Source organism: Camelus dromedarius, chromosome 12 (assembly GCF_036321535.1).
Source record: "Camelus dromedarius isolate mCamDro1 chromosome 12, mCamDro1.pat, whole genome shotgun sequence".
Lineage (NCBI taxonomy): Eukaryota > Metazoa > Chordata > Mammalia > Artiodactyla > Camelidae > Camelus > Camelus dromedarius.
The window spans coordinates 6,169,742-6,189,254 of NC_087447.1; the positions used below are offsets into that span (position 1 = coordinate 6,169,742).

Below are 19,513 nucleotides of genomic sequence, written 5' to 3' on the forward strand. Positions count from 1 at the left end.
TTGATTTCACCCACACCTTGGAATGCATAGTAAGTAAAAGTATTCCCACTCAATGGATGAAAAGGCTAAGGTGTGGGAGAGTTTGCCCTGGTTCCTGGTTCACAGGAAGAACACAAAGCAATATATCCTGGCTTGTCTAGGGCTTTCAGGGTTTGAGGGCAACTGGCCCCAAGTGCCTTCAAGAAAGTAACACTTCTATTGTGGGCCAGTCATAACAACTTGGCCATGGCCACCTCCTTTTTTTTTTTTTAATGTGGTCTAAGGAGAGATGTGACTGATAACCACTGAACTCCTTCCCTAAGAACTCACACAGTACACACGTGCAAATGCGCTTTGTGCTCATTTGTACTCAAATGTGATACAGTCTGTGAGGGATACAGCAGAGCACATTTTGTCTCCTTAGAGTCAGTTTTACACCACTGAGGAAATTCTGTACACTTATGAAATTTAATAATTTTTCTGTCTCTCCTACTTAAGCAACTCAAAAAGAGAAAAAGACAGCAAGGGAAACGTCATTATAAAATACCAAAGAGAAGGGATCGCTGAGACTCTGAAGCTCTTCGTTTAACATCAAGCATCTTGCCACCTGGTGCCTGTGATGGGGCTACTGTCCTGGCCCTGGACCGCAGACGAGGACACACTACCTGGCACGGAGGGAAAACAGTGCCAGCTTCTAATGCTGTGAATTTCACAAAGGAACCATAACAGACCTACCTGCCGGTAACAGAATCTTAGAAGCCGACTGTATTTCACAGTGATTACCTCTAGCGAGTGAGAACAGACGTAGGACAGGAGATTTCCTTTACAATTTCCATCTGTCTGTACTGCTTCAATTTCTAATCATGGACATGTACTGATCTTTTTATTTTTAAGAAAATGATGGGAAAAAATAGCAATGAATAGAGCAATTTAGTTATTTTAGAGCCAACCATGGGTATGCTCTTCATAAAACGTTAAAAAAAAATACTGTGGATTCTGAGAGAATTTAGTAGCTGTTAAGTAAGAGCAGAGTACATACCTGAGAAACAAGGTTATTGAAACATCTAACAAAGGAAAAAGATGTTTTTTCCCAAAAGTAAGGAACATGACTTTCCTAACACTCCACTTTTCAGCTCTCTTTTCTGCACTACTTCGAGGATGACTGTTTCCCCAGACTGAATCCCACGACATTTTATACATGTCTAACCTTAGATCCACAATCATGCTTACATTCCTTAGGTGCGTATATCTCAGATGTCTGTGTCTCACTTCAGTTACACAAGACAAGAATGCTAATCCTGGGTGACGTTCAGAGTGCTGTCCACAGAGTGCACACTGCCCATCTATTCTAAACAATGCCAACGAGTATTCCCAGGAGACCTCAAATTAACTGGATGACTCTAATAATCAGAAGGGCCAATAGCAGGCCATTTTCTCTCCACAGTGTGTTATTTTCCATCCTGCAGCTAAAACAGCACGCTCCACAGAGCACAAGTGTTCCACAAGGAGCTGGGAGGCACAAGGGTGATGGCTGAAAACCAAGTTGGAGCAGGACAGCTGACAAGCCCAAGGACTGGTTAGCAGACATGATGTGACCGCGTGCTCCCTGCAGATGAAAACGACAGGCCAGCCTAAGCCTCTCACAAGTTAACATAATAACTACTGATTTGATCAGGATGCTTGGCTCAATCAGTGATTTTCTTTACCCAACTCTGTTGCACAGCAGCTTCCTGCCAGTGGGCTCACGCCTTTTCAATCTAACAAGCAAGAGAAGGCAGCTGTCCAAATGTCACCAGTCAAACATAGGAATAGACGTGAAGGAAGAACAGGCAAGCATGGACTACTCACACTGGCCCCATGTAGGAAGGGACACAGTGCCTTCGTGTCTGACAGAAGTCGATCAGAACAGTTCAGCTATAGGTGGGCCTATACAGAAAGAAAAGGCAAGGCCTGCTCAAGACCAGGAGAGGAACACCACCAGGTACTAAATTCCTTCTTGAGTCTGGTGTTGTGTTAGAGTGCTGGCCAAACCAAACTAAACTAATGTGGCTCTGATTACCCTAAAGAAAGGACAGAAAAAAAGAAAGTATCAATCAGTGGAGTGAATGTTCAAACACAAAGGACACAAAGTGGGGGGTGGCTGATGGAAAACAATCTGGCATTATCTAAAAAAGTTCCAGATGGACAGCCTTCGAACAGCAATTCCACCCTTACATGTAAAGACATCCTAAAGAAATTTTAGCAAGGAGCACCAGGAGTTCTGGACAAAAAAATGCACAGCATTACAGTTGGTGTTAACAAACAGGAAACAACCCAAATGTTCATCGAAAGGAGAATTATGATACATTCATACAATGAAATTCTACCCATCAATGAAGATATTTTAACTAGAGCTACCACATAACATTGATGAGTCTCACAAACTTAATGCTGAGTTAAAGAAAAAAAAACACTAAAATAGGCCACAGAACACATACAGTATGATAACATTTATGTAAACTTCCAAAAACATTCAAAACTAAATAACACTGATTAAAGATGCACATATGCAGAAAAATCAATTTTAAAAGACAGGGAATGATAAACATACAATTTAGAATGTTTACCTTTGTTAGGGGAAGGAGATGTGGTCAGGAAGAGGCACCCTGAGGACTTCAACATAATTGGTAATGACCTTTCTTAAGCTGAGTCAAGTACAGAGATGTACTTCTTGTCATTTTAAAAATTTTAATATCCTCTCTAGGACATATATAAATTTGTATGCATGAAATGATTCAAATAAAAGGGGAGTGGGCAAAAAAATTAAGAACTGAAAACAGGACCAGACAAAGCTCCTTAACCCCCACTTACACATCCATTTGCCCAAGGCAGGGCTAAAAGAGTAAAAAGGGAGCCCCAGACTCCAAGACAATGGAAGTAACTTAGTTTAGAGGTGACAAAAAAGACCATCACCAGGTTCTTTTCTGGGCTTCCTAGGTGGAACCAGCTTCACAGTATCTACTCAAGGGGTAAACTGTAAAACATTGCACACTGTCCCCAAAGAGCTGGAAGGAGACTGCCTTGCCAATACAGAAACAGAAAATATCCCAAACTCGGGCACATTTTACCAATGCAAGGAAAGTCCCTGGATGGTTCCAACAGAGGAATGGACTGAATTTAGGATCAAGGCAGTTATTTTATGTGCCCTGCAGGGCTAGGAGACTTTGTGACCAGTTACTCGGGGGTAGGGAGGGGATGAAAAATACATTTGAAGACACACTAAGTAGGACTTTTACAAGACCACAGAGGCCAGGAGAGAATACGTGTAATTTGAAAAACAAATGATCATGTGCCTTGAAGACAAACTAGAAGCCCCAAGGGTTACTATATGGGCTTTACCTGGCAGAAGGTGACTACCGAGTTTGGCACATACTGAGTATACTGGGAAATAATAGTATCTAAAGAGATCTATACCACATCTTGTAACATATGTACAGCCCACGGGCGCTGGCGGGGCAGGGAAGAGTCTGTGACTTCCATGGGGAAATTGACTGTCAGGAAGGCCAGATTCGGTCAGATCAACGAGAGAAGGCCCAGGGCTAAGAATTCAGAAGGGCCCGCTTATGGAGGAGAAGAGGGTGGTCCCGGCCCCAGACAGAGGTGGGGATGCCAGGAGAGGGCGGGGTACCCTCAGGAGGAGTCCCAGGAGGCCGGGCAGGAGCCAGGCCGGGCAGCGAAGCAGCCGAGGGGAATCTAGGGTCGGGGCGCCCCCCTGGGCGATGGGACCGAGAGGAATGGGAAGGCGGGGGCCTGTGAGAGACCCGGCTGGGCGGCCCCCGAGGACCCGTTTCCCCGCCGGCCGCTCACCTGGGCACGCAGCTGGACGAGCTCCGGTCCACCTCCCAGGTGGCATACAGGTTCATCTGCACGGGGGCGGGGGTGCGGCCTGGCCCCGGGCCGCCGGGAGGCGCGGAGCCCGAGGCCACCGCGACGGCCATGGAGGTGGAGGTGGACGAGGACGAGGAGGAGGCGGCCGCCGCCGAGGTGGACGAGGACGACGAGGTGGCCTGGGCCAGCTTGGGGGGCGTCGGCTGCTGCGGCGGCGGCTGCTGCTGCGGCGGCGGCTGCGGCGGGGACTGGGAGACCCCAGAGCCCCGCTGGCCGCTGCCTCCCCCGGCGCCTCCGGGACCACCGCCCGCCGCTCCGCGTTCCGCCATGGCCCGGCCGGAGGTGGAGGGGGGCAGGGGTTACCGAGATCAAGGCGACGCAGAGAGGGCGCCCAGGGTTCTCCCGCGGCGGCGGCGGCGGCGGTGGGGGCTCGACTCGTCGGCTCAGCCCGCCCGCCGGAGCGCGCGAGCGAGAGGCTGCACGCACGCGCGGAGCCTCACGGCGCGCGGTCCTCGCGCTCGCCCGCGGGTGCCTGTTGCGGCTCGCGCCGCCGAGACACTGGGTGGGCGTGTCCGGGGAGGGGGCGGGGAGCCCTGGGCTGCGCCGGCCCCACCCAGCGCCCAGGGGTGGGGCCGCGCTCGCGCTCGCGCCGCTGGTGGGCCTGTGGGTGCGCGCGCCCCGCGCTCCTCTTGGTAAGGGTCGGCAGCTGGCGTCCTCGGCCTTCCCTTTCCTCAAATTTACGGCGCGGCGGCAGCCAGCCAATACCCTCCTTCCCTCCCCCGTCGTCCCTTCGGCGGCGGCGGCGGCGGCGGCAGCTGGGCCAGCGGAAACCCCGCTTTTCCGGGGCGCGGCCCTGGCCGGGATGGAGCTGACGCGGGAGCGCGCCTCGGCTCCCTTGGGTCTGTGGACCTGATGCTGAACCCGCTGGTCGCCCAAGCCGGCTTTCTTATCGCCCACCTGACCCCCGCCCTGAGGCTCCGGGTTTCTTCACGACCAGCAAAAGGAGAGGTGGAGACCTAGCGGCTTGCCGGGCGCCTACGGGCCGGGCAGTTTCCACCCCAGCTTGCCCCCAGTGTGGGCAGGGGGATCAGGGACCTTGAGTCCAGAAGGCCCCTGGCATGGTGAATTATAATGTATAACCCTGGCCCTTCTGGAGCCAACCACTTCTTTTCTGTGCCTAATGCCCACCTCCCCCGAAGAATCATTAGTTCCAAGCCCCCATCTATGCCCTTAATTTCTTCTACCTGTTTTTCTTCATCACTTACTAAATCCTGTTCCTCCCAAGGCCTTGCTCAACTGCCTCATCCTCCCTGGAGTCACCCACAGTCCCCCCTCCAGAAACCATCTCAAAGCCTCCTGCAAGTCAGCACTTCGGTTGGTGCACTTACATCAGCACCAGTGGTGCAACAGCAGGATGTGACTTCTCTTCTCAGCACCTGGCAAATACTGTTGGACACCCTGTTGGTTCAACCTAGTCTAGCCTGTTAGAAAGACTTCTCAGCACAAGGGGACTAGAACCTGGAGAAAGCAAGCCTTCCCCACCCTCTACCCCAACCCCCAAACCTGGAAACTAGTTGATGAAACCACCCAGGGGCTCACGGGGACACAGGGCAATCTAGATTCTGAGCTGTGTTCTCTCGCAGGTAAGGACTTGGGCTCTTTTGGCCACAAGATCTATTAGGAAGGCCTGACCTGGCCTACTTCCCAAGCCCACTGTACTTCCTCAGCCCAGCTGGGGCTAAGCTGGCTATTTTTAGTCCCCAAGGACACAGCAGTAAGGTCAAACCAGACCTAGAGGTCCTTCCCCCAGAGCCTTTCAACAAAAGGAGGCAGTGGTAAAGCGCAGTCTCAGCGTGGCTTCAGCTTCATGACCAGTCTCAGCTGCAACATCTGATCCAGTGTGTGCCCCCAGTCACTGAGCAACTGGAGGTGGCAGAAAATGGCTGTTTTAGTTCTTTTTGCAGGAGGGCACTAAAAGAAGATGAAGGAGGATCAGGAGTGTTACATATTCATCTCTTTCCTTGGGAAACAGCTTTATTTACAAAACAGGTCTAAAATAAGAACATGAAATGACAAGCCCTTGGGAACAGTGGGAGAGCTGGCTCTTGGGGACCCATGTGGAAGCCCTGGCATCCAGGCAAAGGGCCTAAAAGAGGGCCAAGTGTGTGAGGGGGACCTAAAATTTGAACTCCTTATATTTCTTGCTGCCCCCACGGCTGTCCTGGGGCTGAGCTTTCCGTTTCTTCTGCTGTAGGAGAGAAAGAGAAACAGGTTACAACAGGTTAAAACGACTGGCTAATCCCCAAAATGTGGTGGGGGGGCACCCTGACACATATCTTTGGAAAAGTACTGAACCTGAAATTCTCAGACTTGGATGAGCTCCTTCCCCTCTCTATGCCTCAGTTTCATCATCTTTAAAGAGGGCAGCCCACCAAGGATTTCTAAGGTTTCCAGCACCAAGAAGTGCAGGGCAGCAAGCACTGAGTCCTCCCTCAGTCTCACCACTAGAGGGCACCACTCCACTGAAAAAGGAGGTTCCTATGTGAGCCCCTACCTTCTGCTTGGCAGCGTGTTCAGCCACCATGTCACTGAAGTCTTCTTTCTCCACTTGTGCCTGTTGCTCCCGCACGTGCTCCTCATACTTCTGGGTCATGGCCATGGGATCCAGCTCCAACTCTTCAGGTGCCAGGGCCACTTCCACACCTTGCAGCTCGGGGGCTGGGCCCTTCCGGCTCATAACCTGGAGAAGGAATCAGCCTTGTCATCTCCAAAGACTCAGAAGCCCTAGCTTCTGCCCCCTTTCCCAGCCCCTAAAAGCAATGTCCTCCACGTGCTCACCGTGGACATGTCGTAGATGTGGGTTGATCCCATCATGGCCCCCGCAACAGTGGCCGTTCTCTTCTCTGGCAACACAGTGAACAGCTGAGGCGTCTCACTTCTGCAAAGGACAAGGAGGTCAGGCCCCAAGAGGAAGGCGCAAAAGGGTCTCCAAAAGGGTAAGCAAAGGAGCAAGGGCAGCACCCCTACCCAGCATCCTGGAGAGAGCCCAAGACCCCTGGGGGCAAATTATGCCCGAGCTGCCTCTACAGAACATGGAGACCCAGGAGAGGAAACAGTGCTGTCTAATTCAAGAATTCTACTCAAAATACAAGAGCAAATCGAGTATCAACCCAGACCATGGCTTCATCCTCACCTCTCCCCCTGGAAGACATGAAAATCTATTCTCACAAAGCAGCCAGATGCAATGCCTTAAAACAGAATTCAGATCCTGTCACTCCCTTGCTCAAAACCCTCTGAGGCTTCTGATCATTGTTTGAATAAACCCAAATTCCTTGCCATGACCTGAAGCATTCATAATCTGGTCTCTTACTTAATCCCTGCTCACTATATTCTAGCCACAGTACCCTTCTTTTTCTTCCTTGAACATGCAAAACATAGGACTTCTGCTTCTGGACAAGGAGTAACAGGGACAAGATTTACCCTCCCATCTGATACAATCAAAATCGGGCAAAATATATGAAACAGTGATTTTCAAGTTACTGGACATAAGACAACAAAAGACAGTGATTCCTGAGAGACAGGAAGCCAATGAGGTGCTTCCTTCAATGGCCCAGCCTCCTACTGCATTGAGGGTTTCCAGGCTAGGGGAATAAGGAAGGGGAGCTCCAGTAGAGCCCAGAGGACGCCAGGAGTGGAAGGGATGAAGCTGAAGTGCAGGGAGACTACGGCGACCACAGGACAGGGTACTGGGAAGAGAAAGCAGCACAGAGACTTGAGAACTCAGAAGACCTACAGAGAACCCCCTCTAGCACTCAGCTGAGTACTGCATGGGAAGAAACCATCAAAGCCAGGGAAAGAACCGCCTGGAAGGATTAGTGGTAATATACATGCCTGCTGCTCACTCAGGGCTGGGAATAGTGCCTAGTCCCACTAGCCAGACTGAAAAACCTCCTGATTCATAGGATACTGGGTAGAGTAGAGGGTCTTGTGTCTCAGTGGTGGAGGACTGAGCACTACTTCAGTCCTGCATAATGTACCTGAAAAGCAAGACCTTGTAAAAATCAAACTGTTTCCAAGCACCTTAACTGTAACCATGAACAAAGCTAAAGAAGATTTATAGGACTACGAGAGTTTCCCCGGACCCAGTAAGATACATTTCACAAAGTTTGGCATCTAATCAAATGCAAAGAAGCAGGAAAATACAATCCTTGATGAGGAAAACAACCAATCCATTTAAATCAACTCAGAACTGGCACAGATGTTAGCATTAGCAGGCAAGTACATTAAAATGTTATTATAATTGGATTCTGTATGTTCAAAAGTCAAATAAGAGACAAAAGGCAATATAAAGAGACCCAAATCACACTGCTAGAGGTGAAAACTACACTGGGTGGGATTAATGTCAGACTGGAAATAGCAGAAAAAATATTAGCCAACTTAAAGACATGGGAAAAGAAAATTTCTAAAATGAAATACAAATGAGAAATTTTTTAAATGAACAGAGCATTAGTGAGCAGTAGACACCTTCAAGAAATCTAATAGATGCATAATTGAAGTTCCCAAAGGAGAGGTGAAAAAGAAGGGAATAGAAAAACATTTGGAGAAATAATGTCCAGAATATTTCCAAAATTAATAAAAAACTATAAACCCACATTCAAGATACTTAGCAAAGAAAAATGAAAAAAAATTTTTCAAAAAAATTATTCTAACACACTGCAGTACACTGCACATCATAAACTGTTCAGAACAGTAATAAAAAGAAAATCCAGAGAAAAATGACGCAAATGCACAGAGGAACAGAGGAAGGATGATGAGATTTCCCATCAGAAACCATGCAAGAAAGACAGCACTGGAGCAACATGTTTAAAGTACTGAAAGAAAAATACACTGTCAACCAGAATCCTGTCTTTCAAAAAGGAAGGCCACTACATGGTCATTATTTTTGTTTAATTAGCCAATTATCTTTCAGAGAGATTTAAATAATAAGAAACGTGTATTAACAAACATAATTACCATTTCCAGTGTCCTTTCATTTGTACTTACAGATCCTTCTGCCCCAGATCATTCTGTGGCTGGCTTTTTCCTGACATTTGGCTCTCAGCTCAAATACCTCCTCCTCCGTGGACCTTCCCAAAGGCCCCCACCACCCACATCTCTCTACATCCCATCACCCAGGTTCCTTTGCTATTCATCCTATCCACATCAGAAATTATCTTGTTCTCTGATGATTTGTTACCTCGCCTGTCTTTTTCACTGTCGACACCCCAGCACCTAGAGCAGTGTCTGGCACAGAAGCAGTGCTCAATAATTGTTAAAAGAGGAGGGATGGGGTGGGAGGGAGGAAAAAAAGTCAGCCAGTCAACCTAGGGGCTGACAGAAGAGAAAATCCTCCCTTCTCCACCCTCCTCAGCTCCCTCACCCGTCCATCGCCTCCTCAATCTTCTTCTTCCTCAGCTCAATGAGTTCAGGGGTCTCCATTCCAGCTGGCACTGAAGAGAAGCCTCCGGGAGTGATGAGGCCACTGTGAAGAGAGGAACATGCTCTGGTGTAAAGACAAGGCCTCCAAAGATGGACAGACCACTTCAGAGAGGCAGACTCCCTGCTTCCCCCACCTGTCTGCAGGGGTAATGAATCCTGTCTCGTCTGGCTTGTCTTCATCACTTTCCTCCTCTTCCTCCTCTTCTGAAGACTCTTCATCAGATGGCTCTAGCTCCCCCCAAGGGGTCCTATCAATCTCTTCTTCCTCAGTCTTGGTCTAAAAGAGATCACTCATTCATTCAACAAACGTTTATTACTATATACCTATCATGTGTCAAACAGTTGTAAACTGAAGGGACATGAGAGTAAACCAACAGACAATAATCCCTACCCACAGAGAGCTCCTCCTATTCTAGTGGAGCTTGCATTACATCTCAGACAAATGTATGCCATTGTCTCAGACTGAAACTTCAGAACACATCTCTCTGATAATGAAGCTATAAACCAACTATCTCTGAATTTCATGACCTTACGTATGACCAAGCTTGCCTGCCACGGCCCATACCTGAAATTCAGCAGCATTGGTTCCAAACACATCCCCATAGAGGGGTTTCCCGGTCTCATCTACTGGCGGTTTGCCCCAGCCACCAGCATGGTACCCAAAGGAACAGCTCTGAAAGGCAGGAAATGCAAGTCAGTTCCACTCCTATGCTCCAAAAGAGACATTGAAGCCCTAGAGAAAAGTCATGCTTCAAAGTATAAAACTAACACTTGAGAACTCTGGAAATTATGATTTCAGAGAATTAAACGTTATAAAACATTATTAAAAAAATAGTAAGCAACAAAAATCTGGAAGTAATAAGATGGGGAGACGGGACGCAGAAAGCGTACTAATAATTTCTGTCTTCATGGTGGAGCCCAGGCTGTCTGAAACTGAAATATCTGTAAAAGACATGATGCCAAATTTTACTGACTTTTCCTAACTTTGGCAAGCTTTTAAAATCAATTTCTCTTAAGGGGCAAAAATTCTTATCTGAAGTTTAATACTTACTTCATTCTTACTTTAATGACTTTGTCATCTCTGAATGTTTTTTTGTTTAATGCTTTTTATTTAGAAATAAGTGTAATGCTATTCCTGAGATAAAATTACTTCTATCTGTCCATCTGTGTATGTTATCAGAAAGATTTCTGAAAACATATTCACCAGGCTTTTGATAATTTTTTTTAAATTTGTTTTGGGGGGGATTAGGTTTGTTTGTTTGTTTGTTTATTTGAGGAAGTGCTGGGGATTGAACCCAGGACCTCATGCATGCTAAGCATGCGCTCGACCACTTGAGATAGACCTTCCCCCAAATTTGGTTATTTCTGAGTGGTGAAATGTGAGTGATGTGTTTTCATCTTTGTACTTGTCAATTTTCAATGACCATTTAACAATAAGCATCTCAGGGTTTTTTTTTTAAGCAAAAACCATTACTCCTTAAAAAAAAAAAAAAAAAGGACACATAGTAAAGTGAGAAAAGGAAAAAGAAAATTATTCTCTAGCTAGAAGTAGAGCCAGCTAAGAATGAAAGAAAGGACAGGGCTTACCTCGGGGATAGGTGAGTTGAGCCCCGGGATTTTCAGGTTGGGGTACGACGGAGGTGGTCCATATCGCTGCATGGCAATCAGCCACGGCGGGGGGACTTTGTGGGCATTCTGCAGGAGAAAGAGTACAGGATGCCGTCTGTCCAACCCTATCCCTTTGTCTCCTTCCTGCCCCCATTCCCACCCTCTTCTCTGCTTCCCCAGTCAGATAACTGGCACTTACTGGTCCTACTGGCATCCCCAAGGAAATCCTCAACTCATCAGACAGATCTCCCGGCTTCTTCTCCTTCAGTCGTGTCTCAAACTCCTTCCCCTGAGGAAAAAGCAGAGCATGCTGGATTGCAGACACCAGACACACACTGGAGGTCAATTGCAAAAGGACATGAGAACAAAGATGGGAAGCCCCAACCCACATCAGACACAAAATCCTCCTGGGCTGCCTAGTTCCCACTCCGATTCTCATTGCTTCTTGCATGGGACAGAGTAGGGAAAGGAATAAAGGCCAGGAAGAAGGGGGAAAGGCAAGACTCCCAGTGCAGTCACTATGAGAAATGGCCAAATTTAAGGACAGGCTTTCTCATTTATTAAATAAGGGCATTCAAGAGATGATCTCCAAGGTCCTTCCATCTCAAAAATTCTGTCATATCATGGTGATTAATATTTCAAGGATCAGGAAAAAAAAACCTTTCTCCTACCCCCAATACTAAATGTTTCCTAAAAGCATCTGCCCTTGGCCCCTCTGTTCCTAAAGCATGCACCATAAACAACTGTCACCTCAAGGACATGAGCTACATCTCTCCTTCAGAATACCTCCTCATTTCATATTCCATCCCATCCAAGGGGAGTCAATGGACAGCTCTAAGGCCGAGGGGAGGGGCCCTTGTACCACCCTCCAGCTTCCAAAGCCCTTCTGACCAGAGTTACACAGCCATGACCAGAGGCCCAGCTTGCATCTCCGGCCCCCACTCACAGACCTCGTAGTACAGGTCCCCGTGGATGGTCAGCTTTGGCTTGGTCTGCCACTTGAAGAAGGCGTCATGCAGTTTCTGATAATCAATGTCAATCTTCCCCATCTTGGGTCGAACCTTCTCTCGCATTTTTGACTTCATAGTTTTCTGTTCTTCCTGTGGAGAGTGACAGAAGATGCACCATAAAAAGTATTCACCAAATTCAACTCTTAATAGACCTAGCTCCCTGCTACAAAAAAGACAGAGGGAAACCTCATGTACCTCATTCTGAAAGTCACCAAAATCCTTCCTGCTCAAACCCCTCAAAATTACATAATCCATGTTGAACAAAAAGGATATATCACATGAAATCACCCTCAGCCATGTATGTCAAATATTTTTTAAACCATCAGATCAAGAGACTGATCTCAGTTGCCTCTGCAGAAAACTGGGTGACTAGAGTTTACCCAGGAGGCAGTTTTCACCATGTACTTTGGTACCTCCTGAATTTTTACACAACATGCACCTATTAATCAGAGTATTTAATTAAAAATTTTAAATTTAAGAAGTTACACGACCATCATAAATTTCTAGCCACAAGTGCATCAGGTTCACATAGGAGGCAGAGAGCTACAGACCCAGCCAAAAGCAACCTGCAGAGAAAGGAGTCACCATATGCAGATCAAAGAGAGCTGGCAAAGTGCAGGCAGAGGGGACGAGGAGACAAGGGGAAAACAGCCACCCAGAACCAGAAATCTCAGCAGGGGCAGGAGAGCGAGCTCTGAACATGGAGGTGAGGTCTGCCTCTCATGTGATGTCCTTCCCCTCCTGCCCTTTCCGCCACATGTATATGCAGTGCTGCCTTCTAAACTGAAGAAGGAATAATCAGAGTTAACATGCAGGTGGGTTGTGGGAACCAGATGCAACTTTGAAGCAGGTTGCTGTTGAGGACATGCATCTCCCAGGGCAGATCTGAACCCCAGTCGGGCCCCTCACCTTCTCCTGCAGGGCCTCCCGCATCTCCTGGATGCCTGTGCGTTTGATGAAGTCTGGCAGCTCAAAGGGGGGCTTCTCAATGCCTCGTTTGCCCTGCAGGTACTTGCGCTTAAAACACCAGTGGCGCGGCACAGGCACAGAATTCCGAGTGGCCTTGAGGTGCACCAAGAGCTTGGGGTCCTGCGCAGTCACATCATGCATCTCCACGACGTCAGGCCGAGCCACAAGCTGGAAAACACAGCAGCATCCTTCTAGGAAGCCTGAACTTCTTAGACCTAAAGCTTGCTTGCTTTTTCTTCCTCAAAGGGTTCAGAGCCGTCCTCCCCACCCCCCAGCAAACCCGCTGTGGGATTCCAGGAGCGCATCATGTGCTCTCCAGCCAGGCTCCAGGGCCTGCTGGGGCATCTCTGCTCTCACCTGCTTGAGTTCAGCCACAGTGAAGCGGTTCATTCGGCGCAGCTTCTTCTTGGACAGCTTGGGGGCTTCTGGCTTCTTTTCCTAGAATGGAAGAATCATCTCTTTGGAGCAGGATTCTTAGGTGTGAATCAGACCACTCAGCTTACCCCACAACTTAATCCACCAAAGGGATTCTCCACTGCAAGAGTTCACCACGGTCCCTCGTTGGGTTCATCTCAGCCCCTTGTCCCAAAAGGCCTTGTCTCCCCTACAGGAGGGCGTGGGCTTCACCTGATCCTCATCACTGCTATTATCGTCACTGTCCTTGTGCTCCTCCTCAAAGCCCTTCTTCTTGGGGACTGCAGAGTTCTCCAGTTTGTCAAGTTTCTCTGGCTCCTTCTCTTTCTCCTTCTTCACGTCATCAGTGAGCTGAGAAGGCAGACAGTGTGGAAATCCCAGCCCCAGGCCCCTCCCCAGTTCCTGGACCCGGCACTGAAAAGGTGCTCTCCTTACCCGTCTTGGCCCATCCCTGCCTGTCCCTGCTTAGCTCTGCCCCATCAGAGTGCGCTGCTCCTTGTACCTTGAAAGCCTCAAAAATCCTCTTGAAGAAGATGAAGTTGGGCTCATAAATTTCAGGCTCTTCGGTCACGTACTCAATTTCAACATCGGCCGCCGGGGAGTCAGAGCCACGGGAATGGGCTGACTCTTTCTCTCGGTCCCCCGAGCTCTCAGATGAGGCCCCCCGCACCCGCTGGGGCTTTTTCTTCTTCTTGCGGTTCCGACGCTTCCGGTTTTTCTGCCAAAACAAGGCCAACCAACTGGGTCAGAGAATCCAAGCACCACATCTGCCTCCCAACCCCTAATCTCCTCACCCAATTTCCCCAAGTGACTGAGAAAACAGGCCTTCACACTACAAAGCTCTGCCCCTCTCAAGCTGTGTGCCTCTGAGTAAATTACTGCAACTCCCAGAACCTCAGTGATTTCAGCTCTAAAATGTAGCCATGAATCATACTCAGAACTTCAAGGCTTTATGCCAATTGAATAAAAAATATCTGTAAGATGCTTTGGACAAGGAACTGACACAAAACAGCAGCTACTATTTGCTGAACACTTGGAATAGGAGTTATTGCAGTGCCCAGACCCCATCTCCAACACTCCCTCCAGACCCAGCTCTATCCCATACCTCTTTCTTGGACACAGACACCGTGTCCTCCTCAGTCTCCGACGCTGACTGGCCCAGGGATGAGCGAGTGTCTGTTTCCATTTCTTCTTCCTCTGTAAGAGAGGAAGGTGGCCCTCAGTCTCTTCACAGTAACTCCTCTTTACCAAGGGCCAGATAAATTCTCTCTCAGCTCCTCCTTAGCAAAGGGAGGAGGAATGCAGACCCGGCCTCGGCCTCAGCAGGTGCTGTCCCTGAGGCCCTCAAAACATGATGACACACTCACCCTGTTGAGAGTTCATCTCTTCCTGGCGGCTCTCCTTTAGCTGCAGGATCTTTTCCAAAGCCTGGGGGATCTTGGGGCCCACAGAGGGGTCATCCATCTGTCAGAGACAACCCAGGCAGAGGGGGTAATTACAGGGTCCTTTTCCCTCTGACTTCTACCTCTTGCATTAGAGAGGCTACTGGCCAGGTGTTGTGAACAGCAGGTGGTGGGCACCACCAACTGGAGTCAGTCACCCCTCAGCATCCCTCAGAGTGAACCCCAGAAACATCTCCCAGACCTTACTTCCTGCCCTACCCAAGTATGTTTTACGTAAATATGGCTCCCCTGAACCAACTCCACCCTCAGAAGTTCTCCTATCTTCTCTCGAATCCTTCTCTAAAAATCCAGAAACAGTCCCTTCTAAAATATACTCTCCTATCTTAGGAAGAAATCACCAATCTCACCTCTCTGTTCTCATCTCCAGGAGGTGGGGGGGGACCACGAGGCCGAGGAACAGGGGCCCCCATAGGCAAAACAGTGGGAGTGGGACCCACTGGAGCAGCTACTAAGAGGAGAAAAAAAATCTAATGTCAGAAGAGACAACTCATTTTAAAAATTACCTTCCTTGCTTAAAAATCAGAGTAATGGTTACCCTTGGGAGAGGGGGTGGCTAGAAGGGAGCCTGGAAGGCTTCTGGGGTGCTGGTAGTTTTGGTTCTTAGTCCAGGTGCTAGTTGTATGGGTGTATTCAGTTTGTGAAAATTCACTGAACTGTATGCTTATAATATGTGCACTTCTTTTCTGTGACACATACTTAAATTTTAAAAATTTAATTATCTTCCTTGCCCTTCCCTTTCATTTCCAGGGTCTTACCTCGAGGACCTAGAGGAGTGCGAACACCAATTTGGCCCATGTCTTGTGGGGGCCGAGGGACTGGGGTGCCCATCTTGGCAATCTCCTGCTGCCGCTCCTGCTCCAGTAACACAGCTGCCTACGAGGGAAGAAGGGGTGGAGACACTGCTCTGGAAATCCAGAGGGCAGGCAACCCCTGGCAAGTGCATCCTTTCAGCCAGGTAATAGGCCCAAGGAGAACAATCAGGTACCACTCGAGTTCTGACATCCTCACCACCCCCACACTTCCAGGCTACTGATCCGAATGAAGGAGCCCGCTCATCACAAATAACACCAAGATAAACCCCGGGAAATTTCTTGTTCCCAACAGAGAGCTTAATATTTAGTAAACACTACCTTCTATTTTTTAACAAGGTTTTTCTTCCCCAAGAGGTTATTTCCAAAGAACAGTGAGTTCTTTTCTCACATTTACCCCTCTGGGCAAAGATAGTACTGAGTAAATATTTCCATATTTGCTGTTAATACTTATTTTTTAATACTCCTGAGTAACCTACTGGTTACTCTGCAACTGATACGACGCATCTGTGAGATTAAAAGTCTTAGGCATTACTCTCTAACTTATAGCCATCACATTTACACTAAACCTGATTTAAATGACTAAATTAGCCAAGAGTCCTCTCCAAGGTACCTAAAATAACATCACGTAAGAGGAGTAGGGATCAGCAAACTTTTTCTGTAAAAGGCCAGTCAGTAAATATTTTAAGCTTTACAGTCTTGTCTGTACAACCGGCTGTCTGTACAGACTCTGTTGTATATTCTTCATTTTGGTTTTTTTTTTTTTTTAAAACAATCCTTCAAAAATATAAAAATCACTCTTACCTCACAGGCCACACTATACCAGGCTGTAGTCCATAGTTTACCAACCCCTGGGCTACATGAAAGATGGAATTATTTGAAAGCTACTGAAACTGTGATGAGGATGAGGTAACCTCCATGGAAAACTTGGTTGGTATTTCTTTTTTGAGACACTAATCACTAGAAGTGACAGACAATGGACTAGACTATAGGATCAAAGGTTAGGATGAGGGAGGCATTACCCGCTTCTGCTGCTCCAAAAGCTCGTGTTCCTTCAGTGAATGATCTCCCTGCTTAACAAAGAAAACAAGCTAATACCAGCACCAATACCCCACAGGCCAGTCAGCCACAACCCTGCTTCCTGGCATTCTCTTCCAGTCTAGAGCCTAAGTTCTAGACTTCCCAGAAGCCCTGGCCCCAGGATCCGGCTCTCTCTGAGGCTCCACTCCCTTTTCAGGACCCTAATGAGACCCAGGTTCGGGCTGCTACCTGCCCTACCTGCTTGGCACGCTCCTCTTGCTGCATCAGCAATGCTGCCTGCTGCTGCGCCAGCTTCAGCCTCTCTTCCTCTGACAGCGCCACAGGCTCGCCCACCCGCAGTGGAGGAGGGGGCCCCAGGTTTGGTGGGCGGGGTCCAACTGCCATAGGAAAGCCAAGGCCAAGGCCTGGTGGGGGTGGTGGGGGTGGAGGAGGAGGTTGCAGAGGGGGGAGTCCCATGGGTGGTGGTGGCATGGGAATCCCAGAGAGCTGTGGAAAAATATGACTATTAACGAGGAAGCATTTATTTACTTCAGACATTTACTGGGGACCTACTATGAGCCAGGTACTGAGATTCAAAGTCAAATGACACATAGTTCTTGCATTCAAGAAACAAATACTCTACAGCAACGTCAAGTAGAGCGGATGTTAACTTTGAGGCATCAGCTAATGTAAGCTATCAATTCCCTCCCCGCAAAAATGTCATGAACACAGATTTTGCATACAATTTCAGGAGATTCAGGGACACCTCTAAAGGCTATCTGAGAATTCCTCATCCCACACACAGAAGTCACAGGACCCCAGGTCAGAACCACTGCTCTAGAGAAAGAGTTAAATCCTGGATCAGAAAGGACATGAAAGGTGAGACAACTTAAATAAATAGGAGCCAGTGTGCCCCAGTGACTCACTAAATATAGAGGATATGAAATCACATCAGGGAGTAAGCCCTAATTTCTCACTGAGTAACATGGGAACTATACACTGGGAGGGGAAAGAAGAGGGTGATTACTTCGAGCTGGAGGAGAATTAAGTCAGGCTCCCTGATATTTAAGCTGAATCTTAACTGACAGGTAGAATTTGGAGGAGCAGACATTGAGGAATGAGGATCAGGACCAAGGGAGAATCAGACAGTTCCCAATTGTCATCACAGTACCTCCCTGCCCAGTCTGCTAGCTGAATCCCCCCTGTACACTCCGTGTGAAAGGAAGGGCTACTCTGAGCAGAAAGGAAACTTACCAAGTGGAGCAACCTCCCTTACCTGTGCTGACATGGGAGGGGGAGCAGCTTTGTCCCCATCTTCACCTCTTAGAACGGGCCGATTCAGGACGATGCCAGTCTGCAAAAGTGAAAAGATTCCAGGTCAGTCCAAGAGGAGCTGTTCCACTAAACAACGTTCGTTCTTGTTCATTCAACAAAATTTACCCAGTGTCTGTCTGCCAGAGCTCGAGCTGGGCTCTGGGGAGGATCAATACGTAGAGGCGCTTACAACACAAGTTAAGGCAAGAGGCAAAAAGAGCAAGACCGCACTTGCTGTGCCTAGGTACATAAAGAAAGAAGACCAAGTCGTGAGGGGTCATGAATGCCTCCTCCAAAAACTCGGCCTACCGTGACGTCCCGCCGCCAACACTTACCTGGCGGGTGTAGGTCTGCAGCCGCTCCACCAGCTCCTCGCGACTCCCTGCTGGGCAAAGCACAGGATCAAGCACAGGTAGGTCAGGCCGAGCTAGCCAGCGGGCCCAAGTCAGGCCCCCGCCCCCAGGGTAACCGGCTCCGCTTCCCCGTAGGCTTAGGCTTGCTGGCTCTTGACCTCCCGTGCTCCTCACCTTGGATTGGAGCTCCGATCTCTGCCAATTTAGCCTGAAGCTCCTGGGCAGCCCAGGCACCATAGTGTCCAGGAGGTGGCGGCGGTGGCAGCTGCAGCTCTCCTTTGGGAGGCTCGGGATGCTCGGCCGCCATCTTAGCTGCAGGAAGGCGCGCGACCAACCCGGAAGCTCAGGCCACTCTCCGGGCCCACCTCCCGCAACTTCCGGCAGCGCGGTACGCTACGTCCGCTCAAGGGTGGCTTGGCCGTTCCGATTGCTGCCCACCCCCGGCCGTTCCCCAATGGTCCCTAGGCGGCCTGGTCGCGCAGCCTTCTGGGAGTTGTAGTGCGCAGGTTACGGGCTCTGCGGGTCCAACGCCGGGAGGACAGTGGTCGGCCGCCGCACCGGGAACACCAGGGTCTGGAGCCGGGGCGGGGCTGCGGGAAAAGGTGGTCCTGCCGGCAGCGTGTGACAGGCCCGGACACTTACGTTCGCGAGGACTCATTCCCCGGCAGCCGCGTGTTCTGGGCGCCAGCCGGGAGGTTGCAGCCGATGCCTGTGATAAAACAGTGTCTGATTGTCTACCCGCCCACCCCCGGCCGAGGCATGGATGAATGGGCTGAAAGGGGATCGGAGCCGGGAGCTGAGCGGGCCCTCCCGGGCTGAGCTCCAGCTGCCAACCTGGGGGAAGGGCACACTAAAGCCCCTTTTTCCACCTTCCTGGCCGACTCAAATGTCATCTCCGCTAAGCCGTCTCCCGCCGCTTTTCCTTTCCTGCCCGAGCTCCCATAACACGTTCAAACCTCCACCATTTGTTTTGAAGTCTTTTCTTGCCCCTTTGTTCCACTTCCATCCCGACGACATAAGGAGGGACCTGGTGTTTTCACTGTCTTGTAGGACCTGGCGTTAAAGCGCTCAATAAATGATTACTGGGAGGAAAAAAAAAAAAAAAAAGAAGGCAGATGGAACAGTCTTTCTGGAGACAGGATTTGCGTCTTTTTTAGCCTGAAAATAAACTCAGGACCTTTCCTCCCCTCGTCCCCACCAGCCTACTGGCGCGGCTGACCCTGCCTGGT

At 49.1% G+C, this 19,513-nt stretch overlaps 2 protein-coding genes across 7 annotated transcripts in view; both read right to left on the reverse strand.

The window, feature by feature from the left end:
• The window catches only part of PACS1 (phosphofurin acidic cluster sorting protein 1), a 130,545-nt gene extending 126,221 nt beyond the window's left edge, over nucleotides 1–4,324 (reverse strand). The window contains exon 1 of one of the 2 annotated variants that reach the window (XR_010383295.1): nucleotides 3,826–4,324. Coding sequence is in view for 1 of the 2 variants with exons in the window: in XM_031447918.2 (XP_031303778.2) it covers nucleotides 3,826–4,175 (350 nt within the window). In the remaining variant the exon portion in view is untranslated. The remainder of the gene's footprint in view (nucleotides 1–3,825) is intronic. The other variant, XM_031447918.2, reaches the window with a different exon arrangement.
• A 1,538-nt stretch (nucleotides 4,325–5,862) lies between these two features.
• SF3B2 (splicing factor 3b subunit 2) lies at nucleotides 5,863–18,627 on the reverse strand. Of its 5 annotated transcripts, none has more exons than XM_010995960.3 (22): nucleotides 18,459–18,627; nucleotides 18,267–18,313; nucleotides 17,894–17,971; nucleotides 16,876–17,124; nucleotides 16,620–16,667; nucleotides 15,544–15,661; nucleotides 15,136–15,236; nucleotides 14,693–14,789; nucleotides 14,431–14,522; nucleotides 13,828–14,043; nucleotides 13,539–13,676; nucleotides 13,269–13,349; nucleotides 12,852–13,079; nucleotides 11,883–12,032; nucleotides 11,132–11,221; nucleotides 10,912–11,019; nucleotides 9,890–9,997; nucleotides 9,459–9,601; nucleotides 9,266–9,367; nucleotides 6,685–6,784; nucleotides 6,401–6,586; nucleotides 5,863–6,094 (listed from the first exon to the last, which is right to left on the reverse strand). In XM_010995960.3, the coding sequence occupies exons 1-22, from the start codon at nucleotides 18,589–18,591 to the stop codon at nucleotides 6,023–6,025; spliced, it is 2,685 nt and encodes an 894-aa protein (XP_010994262.1). In that variant the 5' UTR covers nucleotides 18,592–18,627; the 3' UTR covers nucleotides 5,863–6,022. The 5 variants fall into 5 exon arrangements, with proteins under 5 accessions (XP_010994262.1, XP_010994261.1, XP_031303962.1 ...); XM_010995959.3 differs by having other exon boundaries at nucleotides 16,620–16,670; nucleotides 18,459–18,624; XM_031448102.2 differs by having other exon boundaries at nucleotides 15,136–15,233; nucleotides 16,620–16,670; nucleotides 18,267–18,316; nucleotides 18,459–18,623.
• Between the last annotated feature and the right edge of the window lie 886 nt (nucleotides 18,628–19,513).

Coding starts and splice junctions, on each gene's coding strand:
- SF3B2 (XM_010995958.3), bottom strand. CDS start 18,591: ATGGCGGCCGAGCATCCCGAGCCTCCCAAAGGAGAGCTGCAGCTGCCA. Junction 15,662..16,619: donor TTTTGGAGCAGCAGAAGCGG/GTAATGCCTCCC, acceptor CTTCCCTCGTAG/GCAGCTGTGTTACTGGAGCA. Junction 13,080..13,268: donor CTGTGGCTGAACTCAAGCAG/GTGAGAGCAGAG, acceptor TGTGTTTTCCAG/CTTGTGGCTCGGCCTGACGT.